The sequence below is a fragment of the Fistularia commersonii genome, chromosome 4, assembly GCF_037954325.1.
Source record: "Fistularia commersonii isolate RoL2024-O1a breed Wild chromosome 4, RoL_Fcom_v1.0, whole genome shotgun sequence".
NCBI classification, from domain to species: domain Eukaryota; kingdom Metazoa; phylum Chordata; class Actinopteri; order Syngnathiformes; family Fistulariidae; genus Fistularia; species Fistularia commersonii.
In genome coordinates, this window is record NC_141287.1 from 14,739,063 (window position 1) to 14,757,615 (window position 18,553).

Consider the following 18,553-nt stretch of genomic DNA (forward strand, 5'->3'; position numbering starts at 1 on the left):
GTCACAGAAGTCAGCAACACATGTGGGGCTGAACCTTCATTCAACATTGATAAGGCTGTTTAATAAACAATGGGTTATTATTTAATGCTAAATATAAAAAAAAAAATCTGATAATCATAACACTGTCAAACATATTAATTCATGTCAAATATCACTCGTTTGTCATCGAAGGAACCTATTTCCAGGTTCTCACAAAACCCAAATTTCCATCCATTAATGCTTTCAGTTATAAATTCTGTAATATACAAGGTGTGAGGGTAGAATAAAGTGGATTTTTTTCAACTTTTGATAAACCTACCTTATCAGGGAGATGTAAAGTAGGCTGTCAGGACAATTTCAGCTTTCAAAATGTTATGTACTTAGTTTTTATTTTTAAATCTGAAAAAAAAAGAAAAAAAAGAAAGAAAGAAATCTCAATTCTTATTAAGCGTTATAAATGAATGGCAAAAAAGATGAGTGAAAGTTAACATTTTTTCCCCCTTTCAATAAAACCAGAGAGGACAATGGTTTCGGGACCTTGTGCACGTGATCATTGTAAAAGAATGGAGTGGCCAAAGATCATTGGAGAAAATAAATTAAATGATGACAAAATAGGTTTTAGCTTTGATTGATTTGTATGGAAGACAAAATATCGTAGACTTTCTCTCACACACACACACACACACACTTTGTACAACAACACAAACAAAATAAGGTCAGATTGCCACTGACAGAGTCACTCAAAAGTTCTCTTAAATACAATATCCGTGCAGAATGTGGTCTGTAAGGGGTGACACACGACACTGTTTGAGGCAGAAAATGAGGTTTCAGGTTGTCAACATTTCCCACATTTCAGAGGGAGGCAGTGTTTAAGTCATTTAAGCTGTCGCTGCACCGTCACGTTGGCCTTAATGAATGAGGATTGGTGGTAACTGTGGCGAGAGGCAAAGTCAGCATTTTCCTCTGTCAGCTGCTTGGTCGTCAGGCCGACCTTGGTCATGGAAGGTGTCACTATAATCTCGTCCCTGGGTGATCCCTTTCTTCTGGAAGACAGGGAAAGAGTTTTAGAGGTTTGTCACGAGGCCCGAAAATTCATTACATAACCACAATCATCCATGTGTGCAATTATGAGGATTGAGTATAGAGTTGAATAAGCAAGGAATTCCTTCAAATCCCCCAAAAGCCCCAGAAAATCTCCTAAAACACATGAGATATCTATTCATATGTAAGAAATGTCCTTGACTCAGAAATAAGAAATCAAACCATTTCTATCCTTTGGATTTTTTGGGGGCTGTAGCATTGCAGTTATTTATTATTTGTATGCAGCTTATTTTGGAGGACCAGAAACTTGTCAGCTGTACTCAACCTTTCCAATTGAATGTGGTTTAAATGTAATTTCTTGTAAAAAATTAATGCATAAAAATTAAATTATCGAAAATATGTTATTCCATGAAAATAGAACGGAGTCACTGAATCACATCATACCTGAAAATGTTGTTTAGTGTTGATTTGAGCCATGAGAAGAAGTTGAATCTGGCTGCCACACCTACAAATCAAGGGGGAAAAAAGAAAGACATTCATCATTTTTGTCCCGAGGAGATCTGCATTCATGATATGAAAATTATTTTAATGCATGTAATAAGTTTAAAAACATAAAACTAGACACAAACCACACACGCAGGGGGCAATACGCTGCATGACAACCACCAGCTGTGCAACAAGTGTTTCACGCTTTAGGCTGTTCTGAAATGGTGCGAGTCAGACAGCTAAGGCATGTTCAAATGTGCTGTCAGGTGCAGAATATCTTATCCACTATTCCAGAAACACTAAGCCACAACAGCTGCCACACTATGAGAAATTCCAAGCAATGTGTGTGAGCACCAAGTGGGATAACAACTGGGCATATGGCTGCCAAATCAAACACTTATGTCCAAATAAGGGTGTCGTTAGTTGAACCTAAAGGCTTAAATGATGATGTGACTGAATATGATCGATGCAGGACATTACCGGTTGGCTACTGACATTGTGATAAAAAAGCTGAGAAATCTATTGGGATATAGACACGGATATGCGGTAAATGTGGAACAAAAATAACTGATGGTCTTTTCAGCACACAGCAGGCCAATATAAGTCGGAGGTTTAAGTATAAATATGCCTGGCTCCAGGGTTGGAATGGTTTTTTGAATTCATCAAAGAAGCATGTTCGCAAACAAGCATCTTGAAATTGTTTCGTGTCTTTACCGCTCTTTCTGCACACTGGGTGTGAGGATACTGAAGCCAATCTCAGATGACATTTTGGCAAGAGGTGGGTTGTTACTTTGATTGGTTGCCAGTCGATCACAGGGCCATGTACAGAGTCATAAAATTCTAATCCACACATATGGGCAGTTTGGAGTTTTGACTGAACCCAGTGCATGTTTTGAGGGAGGGAACTGGTTGAACAGGGAACCTTTTTACTTTGCGACAGGAAGACTTGACTGTTACACCACCCTGGTGCCCGTGATTATCCTAATTATTACGTGCATGGATTTTCTTTTTTTATTTAAATTGGTGTTCTTACATGGCATTTTTTCAGGAGGCCATGCTAAGTATGTTTAAAATGGGAATGGAGGGAGGCAGTCACCTATGGGAAGTCCTGGACTTGTGTTTCCAATGTAGAAGAAGAGGAGTAGAGCAATGAGAATGTTTGCAAAGGCATAAACCCACTGAATAACAAACATGATCAAGATGGAGGTAAAAGCCTAAAAGAAAAATAAAACCATCCATGAGCCATTAAAATTGGGATCCAAACCTAGCATTAATTCACAACACTAAAACTGTATCTTACACCGATGAGCGCAACCCAGTGGTTGCAAAACTTTGAGTAGAATGACTCGGGGTTGGGCTTAAAATCAAGGCTATGGTGCTCTGATTTACTTCCAGCATCTGAAAGAGTCAAAAGGGTTAGGTTACACTTCACTGTGAAACACTGCAACCACTTGATGAAGACTGACATGTCAAATGTTTTAAAACTAGTCACCTGTGTTTTGACTTTGAGGCCCAGGGGATGGCTGCTGCTTAACCGGACAGGAATTTGGATGGATTTTGACTTCTTGTTCTTCCTTGCCACTTCCACAACCTACCTCATTTGGTTTAGCTGAATGAATGTCTTTACCTTGCTCTTCTGAAAAGACTTTACTGTTCAGGTCCAGGGCAAAGCTATCCATCAACTGCTGCTTAGCAGTAGCCTTAATCTTTCTGCTCTTGGACCTGTGGCTCAGAGCTAGCATTGAGACAGTTTGCTCAGGTCTTGCGTCTCCTTTTAAGACAGATGGGAAAATGCGATCTATGTCCTTGGTAAATGCCAGAAGAGTGCCGTTAGTGTGCATATTGTCGGCTCTACTCCCATAGTTTGAGAGAGTGGCCTCAATAAGAGGCTGGTAGGCAAGTCTGGTCGAACTTCTTTGAGGGCTTCTGCCCACTGTGGCAATGTTCTGCTTCTCTTCAGTCTGTGACTGGAAGGTCATGGCCATGCTGAAGTAAGAGTAGTCTATGAAGCTGTAGGTCAGCATGAAGTTGATGGTAACGATGGGAGCCAGCACGTTGACCCCACCAATGAAAATGAAGGCCATCGTCACAAAGCTGGTCAGACAGATGGCTGCCACTGGCGTGTTGTTTGGCCCTTTCTGTCACAAGAGGTAAAAGACAGCACAAGAACATTTCAGGTCAGTATAAACTTTCTTTGTGCATGCAAGTAAAAATAATTAAAAAGGAATGTCCCCCAGTTCCAAACAGTCTCACACCAAACACCAATTGTACACTTTGTAAACCAGCTTCATTTTACTTCCTAGGTCCTATCACTCAGTACTGCTGTGCGCCTGGCAGTCCTCCAGAGCACACAGTGGAGCAGGGCCCTCCCTGTCGCCCTTCCTGCATTTGTTCTCAAGCTTTGATTTGGGCCAAGATGTCTAGGGCCCCATTCCAGCCCGCTGAGAGAGGTCGATACTGCCATTCAGGGAAGTCTGAGGGAAACTGGAGGTGGATGGGGTCAGGATGTCGACGGGATTTTGATTCGGTGCGTGTGTGTGTTAATGACTGTGTGTGTGGCGTGAGCGGTAGTGAGTTGTACCTCTTTAGTCCACACACGTCTATGAAGTGAAGTCCACGCTCTATAATTAGTCAGCCCTGTCGCTGCTTCCTGTCAAGTCCACCCACCACACCTCCCTTTACATCAAGGCTTCACATACTTATTAGGTTACAAAACTGTGAATAATCTGAGACGTTTATAAATTCTGACAGACTTGTGCATGTATAATTGAGATATTAGCTTGCTGACCATGTGATTACTTAAGCCATATATCATGTTTGGAGGAAACTGAGTGCAGTTTGAAGGTGTGCGGAAGGGGAATTGATAGAAGCAGCAACACATGTAAGCCCCCCCGTCTCCATGTCATGTCCTGCTTGAACAGTCCCTGGGATTTGACATGAGTTGTTACGCAATGCCTATCAGAGTGTTTCAGTACATAAAACAGGAGCTTGAAGGCATTCTGGCCCCGAATTGTACTAAAGCTGAGTTTTTGTTTTACCCAGGGGTGTGTAAAGTCTCCAGTTGGCAATCCTCAAATTAAAGATGCTGGGTAATTTTATTTTTCCATCTCATTTATTGTTCATTTTTAATTGAAAAAATGAAAACAATTGACCAAAATAATTGCTGAAAATAATCAGAAAGTTAAATAATTTCTTATTACTTATATAGTCCTATATTGTCTTGCTAACTTGTTGTCTGAGATTGGTGGACCCGCCACTCAAATGAGCTTGTATTGTAAACTTCATGGCAAATGTCGCTGGCTCCCCCAAAAGACAAACGCTATCCTTTCCATTTTTTAATCAAAAGATACAAGTGTTATAATCTTGTAATTTGTCTTCGAGCTGAGATCTGTCCTCACGGAACCCCTCAAACACTCACCCCGCTGCCCAGAAAGGCCAGCGCTGGGATGACCCTCTCCTGGGCAATGCACTGGAGGATCCTGGGTGCTCCATACAAGCCGCCCATGCAGGAAGCTAGGGAGGAGATGTAGAGGCCCAACAGAAACAGGAAACCCACTAAGGAGACCTGAAGGAAGAAGGATAACAAACAGGGGCTGGAAAAGGATGGGGTGGGGTTTCAAGCTACACCCTGTTCAGTTCCTCTGCGGCCAGTTTTATAAAAAACAATAAGAACTGACCACTGATGAGACTGTCAAGGTCAATGAGTAATTCAGTGTTGATGGACTATTGTGGTTTCACCTAATGGCTTTTTAACATCACCACATTTCCATGACATCTGTTCATAGTGTCAGTGGGACATCTCATGTTCTTTGACTGAATGTACCATGAATTTAGAGAAAGGATTTTTGGAGAATGTTGGTCAGTTGTCCTAAAATGAGAATTGTTTTACCAGTGGGAAGCTTAGGGCTCTATTATCCTTTCTTTTTTAAATTGAAGCTCATTTTTTAGCTTTATCATTAAATTTATCTATTCATCTATCTTATTTATCTATTTATCTTTGGCTATCTATTGGCTCATTTACAGTTAAAAACAGAGCTGATGTCATAGATGTCCACTGATGTTTGGTTGACATATCAGTATCAGGATGTCTAATGCCATAATGTGTTAACAACATTAAAACCATTGGCTTCAGTTGATGTCAGTACTGTGTGATTTTCTGATTTGTGCTGTAAATTATCCAAAAGCGTCAACATATAAAATAGGTACTATTTTAGGGTAACTAAGTATGATAGTTTATTTGCCTGAGATAAGATTATCACCTAGAATGGGTTGATGAATAGTCATCCTACTACTGAATATGGGAGTGTTGGAAATCATAAATTACACATGATTGCGCATTTTATTTACAATATACAGATTAGGCAAGACCCACAATTTTAAAAAAGGAATCATGGGAAATTCCCTCATCTGGTCATAGAGGATATGATGGAAACATTAGTGGGGGAGTTTAGTTAAGGGACAAATATCCCTGAATATAATTTGCCAGAGAGGCAAAAATAAAACCTCCAACAGACTTAATCTAATCTTCAGAAAACCATCTTTGAGGCTCTTTCACAGAAGGACAACCCCCTTTGAGCCAGAATCAAATACCATTGTTGCTGTGTAAATGATTTATGAGTGACTGCCATTTCATACTGTCTCTCATTGACAGTCTCCAGTGTATTTGAACAAAAAGTAATTTATAAATGAAAATCTAAGTTTTTTTTTTTTTTTTTATTCACTTGAGGAAAAAGGCATTTGCTTTTGATGACTTGCAGCAGTGAAAAGCCCTTGGATATCAGAAAATGGTTGGTCTTCTCATTGGGATGCTTTGCCTGGCCGTAGGCCACCTAAACCTAAATCTCAGCAGACAATGCAGCCATGTACACATCTGTCAGCCGTCACAACATCTCTATTCATCGGTGACCCAGTTCCAGCGGCAACAACGTGTCTTAAACTTCCTCCTTCGTGTTTGTCTGAAGATGTGTGACACTAAGCGTGCACTATTTCTATTTTTTTTACCATTCCATTTGCTTTCCATCACTCTGGTACATTTGGGGTGTTTGTCTATGTAATCTAGCTTTTCATTTATTTAGTGTTACCAGTGGTTCACATCTTGTAAAAGCTTAATCTTTTACAATAATGGCTTTTCCTCCCCAAGAGGGTTTCTGGGTCAGCTAAGTGTTGGGAACTGTTATTTTCTCCATTGAGGACAGAATTCTACAATCATCCAAGGTGCTAACAAGGCCGTCGGGCGCATCTCTGGGTCCAGTGTCTTGCCCAAGGACACTTCGACATGCATACAGGAAGAGCCAGGAATCAAACCGAATCGGGACGCCCGCTCTACCAACCCATCCACAGCAGGCCCAGTTCTTGTTCTGTGGTTACCAGTGTTTTGTTGATGCTGAGACTGTGACTGCATTTCCTCTGATGACTGGAACAGTCCAACTGCCTGCCACCTTTTGGCTATTTTCCAGGGTCATGACATCTCTCTTTGTTGGTATTTTTTCCCACTGATTCTTCATATTTACAATTCCAGTTAGTACGTTGTGAAAGTAATTGAACAGTTGGAATCAACAAATGATTTTATCCTATTAATTATATAGGGACTGGCGTGGCGCTACTAGAGCAATCATCTTTAGAACCGAACATTCCTGGTTCAAATCTTGGCTCCCCTTAGTGTGTCGAAGTGTTGCTGCGCAAGTCACTTAACCTCTAACTGCTCCCCTGTTGCTGGTCGATAGCATGCTCACTGCTCATGGTTCATCCATGATGGGTTAATTGTAGAGAACAAATATCCCCACAGGGATTAAGAAAGGATAAATTATTATTGGATCTCAGCTGCTCTCAAAGAATGCTTGATTGTCAAATGTCTGAATGCTTTAGAGCCCCTGACAATGCCTCACCCTAAATGATGAATGCGATAATTTTATTTCATATTTCATATGTGTTTGCAACAATCACACGCTTTATTTGGAATACCCCACAGGGAAACCTTAAAATAAACAGTGTAATCATCCAAATACTTTAAAATTTCTATTTTTACTCAGTGCATTTTTTCTACTCATGGGATTCTAGACAAGAAATCAGCTTAAATGATCCTTGTGCAACTCAAAAAAGTAATATTTCTGAAATATTGATGCCTAGGGTTTCGAGCAGGCAAAAAAAAACCCCAAATAAAATCAAATTAATCCCTCATCATCGTTTGGCTTGAAATAGACCCTTTTTTACAATGTTAACCATAGTTGAAAGGGCCTACTCAGTGGCTTCTTGCCAAAAACCCTTTTTGGCAAACTGTTCCCTTGCGCCAGAAGTTTACCTTTTCTGCGATCAAGAAGTCATGGCGCAATGCTTCTCTGGTACAGATGGCCCCGAGGAGGAAGACAAAGACCAGATACAGGAACCACCTGGGGGGAGGGAGGGAAGGGGAGGGGGTCACCAACAGTGCATCACTCACAGTCAACAAAGGGTTTTTCCTTAATGTTAGCAGGAGAGCTAAGTCATGAAAATATAACAAGTGGGTTCCCGATAAATCCTGACAAGAACATCAACCTGTCACGGTTATTTTTGAAACATTCGACATTCGAATGCTGTTTTACGACTATGAGCATCTGAAATACAAATATGCGTGTGTGGTTTGTATTTTGGCGTGAGAGCCCTCAAGCATCTATTTATTAATACACAGTTTTAGTCCCTGCTATCACATTAAATCAGTCCAGATTTTATATCTACACATGGAGCCATTTTTTGTTTCAGTAGTACAATATCTCATCAAAATCTCATTAAAATTTTTAGAAAGCTTCATTTTATTTTCTTAAAACAACATAAATACCTCAAAGCTACAGAAAAGCACTGAACTTCCAAGGGCATTCAAATTGAGAATAAGCTCATATCATTTGCATAATCACGTTCAACGTATACACATATTGTTTGTTTTTTCACACATCCCTCTTTTTAATATCACATTGTATATTTAAACACATATATTCTAACACTCGGTCTTCACACCTCTAATACAGATGTCCTTAGAGGACTTTCAGATTTTTGTTTTGTGTGTGTGAGTGGATTTGTTTGTCCTACGAGGTGAAGATGGCCGCCAGTGTTCCAACAGGGATGCTGTGTTCAGGCCGCTGAAGGTCTGAGCTCATGTTGAAGCCTGCCATAACTCCTGCAGATGGACAAATACATACACTATAATGTAAACAATATCCTGTACAATAAAAAAAAAGCATTTGTACTTGGCAAGTGTAGCTGAAGATTAAAAGCAAATGGAGGGAAAAACATTCCCACCTGTAGCGGCTGGGAAGAAGACCCCAAACACGGTGAAGAAGTTTTCCCCTGGGCTGTAATTTGGCATTATGTTGCTGCTGAGCAGACCGGCAGAGTAACCGATGAAACCATGGTCTGAAGGAGAAGGCAGTAAAAGCACACATATGCATGAAAACAGGATTCTGTCCATGAGCCTGCAGTGCTTAGATAAAATTCCACCGCCACCAAAACCAGAATATCATGTCTTTGATTTTAAATAAATACATTAGTTTCATTAGTTTGATAAAGTGAAGGAAGGACATATTGTTTCTGCTCTGCTGGAGGCCGAGCAGAATCTGAAGGGCTTGCCTTTATTTTTTTTTTCACAACACCGGACATTTCCCACTTGGTTATCTTGCGATGGGAAAGAATGTGTTCTCTCAGATTAATGACATGTTTATCCAAAAGGAAGTCACCACCCTTTTCAGAAGCTCAGAAGCTCCCAAGTTTAAGAAAAAAAGGATCATTACGAGCAGAAGAGGGAGACACTGAGAAAGAGAGTGAGAACAAGCTCATATTTTCTTTTGTTTTGAGGAATAAGCAAAAACCAAAGAGGCTGTTTATATTGTACAAGTAAGACATGGTACATTTTACACGGAACAGGAACTTCTGGCAGCTGTAAAAGCTGACATGCAGAGTGACAAGAAGCATAAACTCTTGTTCACTCACTGTCCTGTTTGACACCACCCTCTCTCCAAACAATCACAATCTTTCAAATCCTGGGCCGCCAGTGTCCACCGCTGCACCATGGACTCTCCACCCTTATTACAACATCACACTTGGACATCCATCCAAACCTGAGTCTCTCTGTTCTCCACACAGTCTTTTCTCACCCTCTGGTAGCGGGCTGAGGGTGTTCACACCCTGCTAAAAGTAACAAAGTCTTTGTGAAATTCAACTAAATGTTTGGACAAAATATTTATATATATTTTTCAGGGTTTGATCTAAAGTAGGCAAAGCTGCAGGCATATATTTTACATTTTTTTCCGGATTCGGCCCTGACGTACAGAACATATTATTAACCTCGGGTGCAGGGATTTTTCAACTAATTATCACATTAATAAATTATACTGGGTTTGCAGTTTGATAATCTGTATAATTAAAGTAGAATTTAAGACACAGATCACAATTTGTTTTTGAATTAATCTAAATCATATTGGGTCATTTGAGGGCATTTCACTCTGGATTTATCCACTTTTTCCCATACTGTTAATTTTTTTTCAGTTTTTTTTGATGACTCAGGCCAATATTTTTCGGTTCAGTGCAATGAATTCTAGAGCCAGACCTAAAAGTACAATACAATACATATTGCAATACATATAAATGTATTGCACATTTTGAATTTAAAATCCTCAAAAAGTAACATGTATTTAAAACTAATGAATAATTGTGTTTCCATGGATGCATGGTACACACCATTTGCATTAGTGTGCATATCACAAACTTAGTTTTTAAAAAATCTTAAATTGTATGAATTGCTTTCTTATAGTCGCAGCTAATATACACTTTTCACAACAATTTTCAAATCCTCAAAATTTAAAATCCTCAAAAAGTAACATGTATTTAAAACTAATGAATAATTGTGTTTCCATGGATGCATGGTACACACCATTTGCATTAGTGTGCATATCACAAACTTAGTTTTTAAAAAATCTTAAATTGTATGAATTGCTTTCTTATAGTCGCAGCTAATATACACTTTTCACAACAATTTTCAAATGTCCTTCTTTTTGTGCTTCTGCGTAATTTTGACAAGATGCCCTGTTTTTGCTGGTATTTTTTCCATTGTTTACATGTAACAAGAACATTTGCACATCTGTTTCACATCTGACATACATCAACAATTTCAACAATTACTGGCATGCAACTGACATGCAGTATGCTGCAATTAAGTACACAATAAATGAAACTTGTATGAATATATTCACTTTCTAAACTGTTGACAGAATCAATTTTTTTTAATGCCTTGTGTCACGTGACCATTTGGAGGAATCTGGAGCCATGTATTGTGTTCAGATCTTATTGGTCACACTAATGACCAGGCACGTGGGTCATTGTTAGCATGGTAGTATCCACATTTAAGCAGGTATGCAGTCGAGAAAAAAAGGGTAATTGCAAACTGGGGCTCCAATCTGGACTCCTGACATTCCTCTGATTCAGACTGGAATGTAGACTGAATGAGCATCCGAGACTTCTCCCTATGCCTGACCTCTCAGCAAACCCACACTAACCAGCTTAAACTGCTGTGCCGTACATGACAGGCTGGGATGTTACCGCACCAGGGGAGGTCCCACTTGAGATGACTGACAGCTTTATATTACAGTGGGGATCACAAAGGGCAGACGATCTGGTGTTCTGTGGATTCTGAGGCAGTAGAAGACATCATATCTCAGTTCCACTTCCCGTCTCTGTCATTTTCTAAAAATGTGGGTGAGTCTGGTTAACACCCTAAAACATGGGACCAAGGAACACATTATGGCTTCCTGTCCTTTGGGAGAACGGCTTCTACTTCAGGGAAAGGCTGAGGCTTGTCTGACAGAGCCTCATCTGTGCTCCGCAATGAGATGGTTTTGCGGTGAAATTCCGTGTTCTTTCAGACAATACCCTGGCAGTGTTACCACATTAAAAAAAATAAAATAAAATAGACATACATTCTTCCTTTTCTTCATGCAGGCTTTGCACTCTCCCAGAAATAAGGATATCATTTTTAGTCATTCACAAACCTACATAAGCAGTCAGAATCATCTACTTTACAGATCCATGACAGCGGGAAAATGGGGAGGCCAGGTCAGCCTGGAGGGCAGAGGTCCAGTTGTTATATAATAATACACCTCAATCTGAACAATATCTTGTGCAATAAGATGTTATTCACAGTACTTTTGTAATGATTTTAAGAACTATTGACTTATCATAATACATGAGAAAACATGTATAAATATCCTTGAAATCTGCAAGAAATTGCATAGAGGGGAATGATAAACTTCATAAACAATAAAAATGTCCTTCCAGTTTGCATAATAGACCAAAAACCACAATAAAAACATTAAAAAAGACCAATGCCTCGTCTGCTTCTGGGAGTTGCTCTAAAAATCTTTCAAAGTTATTTTGCGATTCTAGCCTTGAAACATTCTTGAAACACTGCAATATAACAACTGCCTGACATGAGATTCCTCTCACAAATGTCCCAAAGTGTCAGATAGATGATGATACCATGGTAACAGAGCTGTAAAATAAAAATAGAACACCGTGCTCCCAAATAATGACGGCATGCTCTCAACGGTGGCTCCATTTCCTACAGGATATACCTGAGCACTCAATGAGGCAACGCTAACCTGGTCTGGGTTAGGTGGGTTGAAAATTGCTGGCCATCTGCCCATCATAAATTTATCACAACACGCACGCACGCACGCACGCACGCGTGATTAGGAAAGTTTAACAATTTTAAAGCTCAATAATTAAAAATTTCATCTTCAGAAACGACGACAGGATGTTGAGATGTTGTCGGTTTAGTCTAGTTTTGGGAAGTATAATAGGAATATAATAGGAATTATAAAAAAGGTCAAACAAACACTGGTAGATATAGTTGGACAGTGAATGCTGTTTTGTGTTGCCGACATATGCATTATTTTTCATGCCTGGTTGTAATCATATAAATGGCTGCTTTGATTTCTGTAACATTGCTCTTCCCACTGAACAGGATGTTGATAATCACTGAGAACAGGAAATGTTGGGTAGGACTTCCTGAGGACCAGTGACGGAATACAATCTACTCAAAAACCCCTGATAAATTCAAAAAAGTCCAACTGAAAACAATTCACTTAACGTTAAAAGAACTCCTGATAAAAGGTTAAATATACGCAAAAATGTTAAGCTGGCATATGAATTGCAAACCTCTTCAGCGTAGAGGTGGCTCTGCTTCCCCCCAATGAATGATACGACAGCATCCCCTGCTGGACTCTGATTTTGCATTCACCATCTTTAAACTACAGCCCAGGTGGTCTGTAACTGTTCTGAGGAAAATATTACCAAAAAAATAGAAGGCGAGAAAGAAAAATAGTCTCTCTACCCTCATTAGTGCTATGAATCTTCAGATTCTGTGCCATACATTCAACTGATACACTGAATTTTGTGAATTTTTGCTTCAAGGGAAGCCCTGGGAACAATGATGTTCGACGGCAGCGTGTGGGGAAACTGACAGGAGGACTGACCCAGTATGCCAGCGTTTGATGCTGCAGAGAGAACGGCATGTTGCAAGATAGCGAATTCATTCTGAAAATTTCCCAAGGTTTTAAACATTAAACCCTCAAATATAAATCATATTACAGGACTATTTTTGTAGTTTGATGTCAGAGGCTAACGAACGCATGCGCAGTGTACATGTCACAAAGGACTCCTTTTGAAATGTTTGTCTGCAGTATATACATGAGGACAGAGGAAGGGGTAAATATTTTTCAGAACTGACATACTGAAATTTGGGAAAAATAGGACCCGTGTTTAAAAATAAAGAAAATAACTTTTCACTAAAAATAAATACAAGTTATCCGTAAAAAGCTTGTGCGCAGTGTACATGTCACAAAAGATTCCTTTTGAAATGTTTGTCTGCAGTATATACATGAGGACAGAGGATGGGGTAAATATTTTTCAGAATTGACATACTGAAATGTGGGAAAAATGGGATCCCAGTTAAAAAAAACGAACAAAAAAAACTTTTTACTAGAAATATATACAAGTTCTCCGTTGAAAGCTTGTGTTACTCATTTACATACATCCAAGACTCCAGCCCTACCTGGGTCAAGGTGTGTGAAGGTACCAATGACAAAGTCAAGCGTTGAGACAGCCAGCACAGCAAGCAACACTAGCTGGAGTCGGATAATCCACTTGACACCGGCTAGGTTGATGCCCACCAAGGCGAGGAGCACTGTAGCAGACATGCCCCGCACTGCCCACTGGCTCTGCAGCTCCAACAGCTCTGCTACAGACTCGGAGAAACCGGTGATGTACATGGCTCCAGCCACACACTGCAGGGCGGCAGCACAAACAGAGGAGAAGAGTACAATGAGAATCATATTCCTAAGGAATAGAGGACTAGAATAACCAGTGGTTCAATCCAGTTATAGATATTAGCAAGGGGTGGTGAGGATAGGAATATACATCAAATAATTTGTGGGGTATGTTATCATGAATCGTTTTTCAATACTGAAAACTGTAGGATGTCACTTGATCAATACTGGTAAAACAGGATCACAACAACAGTTCATGTATGAAATTACCATTGAATATCCTGGAAATTAACCAGAAAATAGCAATCAATAAATAAGAAATTAGATTTCTTCATATTAAGATAAGATGTACTTTATTGATCCCCATAGGGAAAACTCTTTTGTCACAGCAGCTTAACAATTACAGTACCACTAATTTGGGTATAAATATAGAGAGACAATTAAAAGATAGCAAAAGACATCCCCAAATAAATAGGCAGCAAAGTGAACAACAACAATGATAAGAATAGACAACTGAATGACAAAAAAAAGACAGCAAGAAATCATCTAAAATATGCCTGAATTGATATTAAAATAAAGACAAAAGCAGGAACAAATCTCTTGATTATTTATTTTAAAGTTCAGATATATTCTCCTGTTCAGTTAAAGTACTCCACATTATTATCAGTCACAATGTATGTTTTGTGATATATTCAGAACCAAGTGTGAGAGCTGGAAAACAGGCTACAGAGTAATGTGATGTTCATAATTGTTTAAAATGAAATAATCTCTCAAAGACTGAGAGTTCAGAGGGGTTACTTACTTGTCCAAACACATAGAGGAGGCCCACTGTACCCCCCACTCTGCCTCCCAGGACAGTGGAGATCATGGAGTAGATCCCTCCACTTCCAAACTCACAGTGCTCGCACACTCCCACTCCAGACATCACCGTAACCAAAGCAACCAGAACGACCATTGAGACCAGGAGCATTCCGAGCGGCACACCTGTGTTACCCTGGATGAGACCACGGGACACCAACAAGTTCCTACAGTTACAACACATTAATATAGTTTTGGCTGCAATAATATATCACTTTTATCATACAAATCTAAAAGGCATGAAATTTAAACAACATTAATATTTGTCTTAGTCCATCTGTGCACCCACTGAAGTTGCAATTATTTACACTTCTGATTCACTTTTTATCCAGTTTTGTTCCATCTTTTAACAAAGCATTTTTTTGTGACACACCACACCATTACGGTTGGCCTTTTATGCTGTATAGTTTCCAAAAATGCTTTTTTGATTCATATACTTTTACCTTCCAGAATGCCAAAAAGGAATTGTAAATTGCGTAAAAAAGGGCATATCTTCAATTAAGGTTTCAGATAAGACCAGGCCACATGTTGTCCATACACGCAATCTGCAAATGTTTGCAACTCAATTTGAATAAGAAGCCTGTTTCTCCCAAACGACAACCTGTGTTTTATCTGTCAAGCGGGATGCAAACCAATGCAGCAATTAAGATCATGGGATACTTTAAGCGCTGCTCCACGGTGGCACGTACACATTACAGAGAGATCAGCTGCCACAGTGACACCTGCTTAATAATGTCTTCTACTGAACAAACTCTCCTGGTAGCGTGACTAAAATGCGAAGTTAAAAATTTCCTAACAATAAACCTTCTACATCTAACCGCATTCTCTGTATCCTCCTCTCTCACACCAACCCACTTCATATTCTCTCTCTTTACATCAATAAATATTCTCTTTGGTCTTCCTCTAGACCTCCTGCCTGGCATCTCCAATTCCAGCATCTGTCTACCTATATATTCACTATCCCTCTGTACATGACCCAACAATCTCAGCCTGGCTTCTTTGACCTTCTCTCCAAAACATCTAACATTTGCTGTCCCTCTGATGGATTCATTCCTGATCCTAAGCATCTCCGTCTCAGAATTCTATGTAACTAATTTTTTTTTTACTTATATTAATTGCGATACGCCACTCAGGTGCCACAAAATGAGTTACAGAACTATATTGCCGGGAATGAATATTTTTGGGAACAGTTAGGATAGTTTAAAACTGGTGAAAGTAACTTACATTATGGAGATAATAAACATTTTAGACTGCTTTATTTCAGACGTCTTCACCTGGCTATCTTTTCTGACATACAAAAGGTTGAGTGAGCAGTGAGCTCAGCGGTTGACCATATAAATATATTAAACACCGTATACTTACCACCAGATAGCCTGTGCGTAAGAACAAAACTACACCAAATATGTTAATCATGCATGTGGTGAAGACCCCGTCCCAGGTACCGAAGAGCACCGGTTCCCATACAAATAATTTCATCCTCCACCATGGCTGGCTAGACTCCTGGAAGCCCTGAACACATGGACATCAACATTACATGATTGTCTTATATGGTAGCCCTCTTACAGGTTTTATTTGAACACAATTGCTGGTTGAATGAAAAACAGCACAAATACAAAATGGCCTGGACGCAGCACTTGGTCGTCTTGTATTTTTACAGCCCAAAACTGGAAAAATTACAGGAGATCGGGAGGATGACAAAAGATTTGAGAGACAGTGAAAATCTTCCTGCAGGTAACCATCAAACTGAAAGTCTCTGAGCAACACGGCACAAAAAAAAAATCAAACGGGTCATACATACAACACAGAAATGCAGGCAAGAGAGATTGATCTAATATTTCCTGATATTGTTAATGCATCCAGTGGCTTTGTTATTTTTCTAATTCCCTCCTTGAGGTGCCAACCGAATCTGTTTTACCTCTTTTTGATTTCTAAGGAAAGTAAAAAGGTTGAGTCTAGCTGAGCCTATCTCGCAATGTCAGCTTGTGGAAACACAATTTATACACCCACAGAGTGATTCAGACCCGCTCTAAAACCAAAACAATAAAAAACAGGAGACTCGTCTTGGCTCCTGCTCATCTCTTCCTTTGTTTTTTGAAAATAATTAGTCCTTTTTTTGCATAATCTTACTCACAAAGGCACCATCATCCACACAACAGTGTGAAAGGTGATATAGTGTAATTTCCCTTCATTTTTCCACTCTTATTCAAAAGAGAATATTCTCGCCATGCAGGAAAAAAACAATATCACCAGGAATTCAGGATTTTCAAATGAACAGCCAGCGGTCTATGTTAACCCTCCTACACTTCCCCCATCTGGCCTGTCCTGCGATATTAAAAATATCATAATGTAGCGACCCTGCGGTACAGTTAGAGGAAGTTCTGAGTTCTGTTTTCCTACTGGCTGTGAAGGCATTTTGGGGTTGAGAGGGAGCACGGAGACAGAAGAGGAGTGAAGCCTCTATTGTTTAATTGTGCTAATAAAGATAAGGTTTGTCTGTAAAAGTTCCCAGTCATCCAAGGCATAGTGATCTCTTGTCGAAATCTACTTATCTTGGCAAACAGACTTGATTTTCTTCACATGAAGACATTTCACCCCTCATCCGAGAGGCTTCTTCAGTTCATGAACTAAACTGAAGAAGTTTGAACTGAAGAAGCCTCTCGGACAAGGGGTGAATTGCCTCAAGTGAAGAAACTCAAGACCATTTGCCACGAGAAAAAGCTTTCGACAAGAAAGATAAGGTTTATTCACCTCCAAATCACCAGCTATCGATTGTTTTAAACATTCCCACAATACAGATCGGATCCACCTCCTCACACATCATTTGAAAACATAGTGTGGCCCCAAATATAAAGACCAATGTGTTGCAAGTGACTGCTTGTGAGGTGGAGGGAGCATGGTACAAGGAAACGTTCCTGTTCTGCACTTGTTCTTCCAGTGGAGGACACACCTGCAGACAACCTACCTGCACATCTTCATGGAACAAATCATGAACTTGCGTGGCCCCGGCCTTCGGGGTCCCCGCTCTGTAGCCCTGCTGCTCCCACGCCTGCACCGTCCAGCCTAAAAATCGGGAATCCATCGCAGCCTGCAAGCGCACACACATTCATCACACCTGACAGGGATTGGAACCCCCCCCCCCCGGTGAAAGCCTTCTACATACACGACATTGTTTGTCCAGATTGGAGAAGGCGGTTTATCTTTGCGTGATTAATCCAATCCCGCCTGCCGGCAGGTGCGGGACCCGGATGCGGCGGCAGGGCGTGCGCGGCTGCTGACGTCAACAGCCAGGATGCGGCGCGCGCTCCAAACCGGAGCGAGCTAATAATCAATAAATCCGTCATGCTAGCTGGCTAGCTTCTACTTCGTCAAATGATAACTTGACGGACCAGTTTAGCGTGACTTAATTGCGTTATTAAATTATTTGTTAATCCTAATTGTTTTATACAGGTAAATCTGCTTATTTTAATTGTTTTGAATGACTTAAGTTCAAATTGGGCGGGTTGGTGTGAAAGCGCTTTACTTACTTCTACACTGCCAGTTTTTGCTGATTCTAGTCGGGTTATTACCATTCTCAGGTGGTCAAAAGTAAATCACATTTGTTTATTTGTATGAGCTGCTGAAAACAAAAATCGACCAAGATAAAAAAAAAAGGTCAATTTTAGTACTGTCTATTCTTACTATTATTAGCTGACTGAGATAATTAAGTTAAGGCACCTTAACCGCTGTAGGCCTTACCGTTCAGTGTCAGCAGTCCATGCTGGGGACGAGGTGAGGACAGATCCGGTCTGTGGGTGACAGTAAGTCGACTGAGCCGGCAGCTAAACGTAGAGCAGTGTGTGTTTACTACCTTGCAAGGTGTGTTTCTTTGCACAGCGATCTTGTGTTAGTATTGGCAAGATTTA

At 40.1% G+C, this 18,553-nt stretch overlaps 1 protein-coding gene across 6 annotated transcripts; it reads right to left on the bottom strand.

Annotated features, from left to right (window-relative positions):
- Positions 1–463: 463 nt before the first annotated feature.
- slc12a8 (solute carrier family 12 member 8) lies at positions 464–18,486 on the bottom strand. 6 transcript variants are annotated; one of them, XM_086144622.1, is made up of 15 exons: positions 18,387–18,464; positions 17,812–17,969; positions 17,614–17,736; positions 16,014–16,160; positions 14,596–14,787; positions 13,580–13,811; positions 8,776–8,889; positions 8,566–8,653; positions 7,805–7,892; positions 4,925–5,071; positions 2,999–3,644; positions 2,807–2,904; positions 2,603–2,720; positions 1,465–1,525; positions 464–1,022 (listed from the first exon to the last, which is right to left on the bottom strand). In XM_086144622.1, exons 3-15 carry the CDS (start codon positions 17,728–17,730, stop codon positions 854–856), a joined length of 2,217 nt encoding a protein of 738 aa, XP_086000748.1. In that variant the 5' UTR covers positions 17,731–17,736; positions 17,812–17,969; positions 18,387–18,464; the 3' UTR covers positions 464–853. The 6 variants fall into 6 exon arrangements, with proteins under 6 accessions (XP_086000748.1, XP_086000749.1, XP_086000746.1 ...); XM_086144623.1 differs by lacking the exon at positions 17,812–17,969 and having other exon boundaries at positions 18,387–18,486; XM_086144620.1 differs by lacking the exon at positions 18,387–18,464 and having other exon boundaries at positions 17,614–17,886.
- Positions 18,487–18,553: the final 67 nt, after the last annotated feature.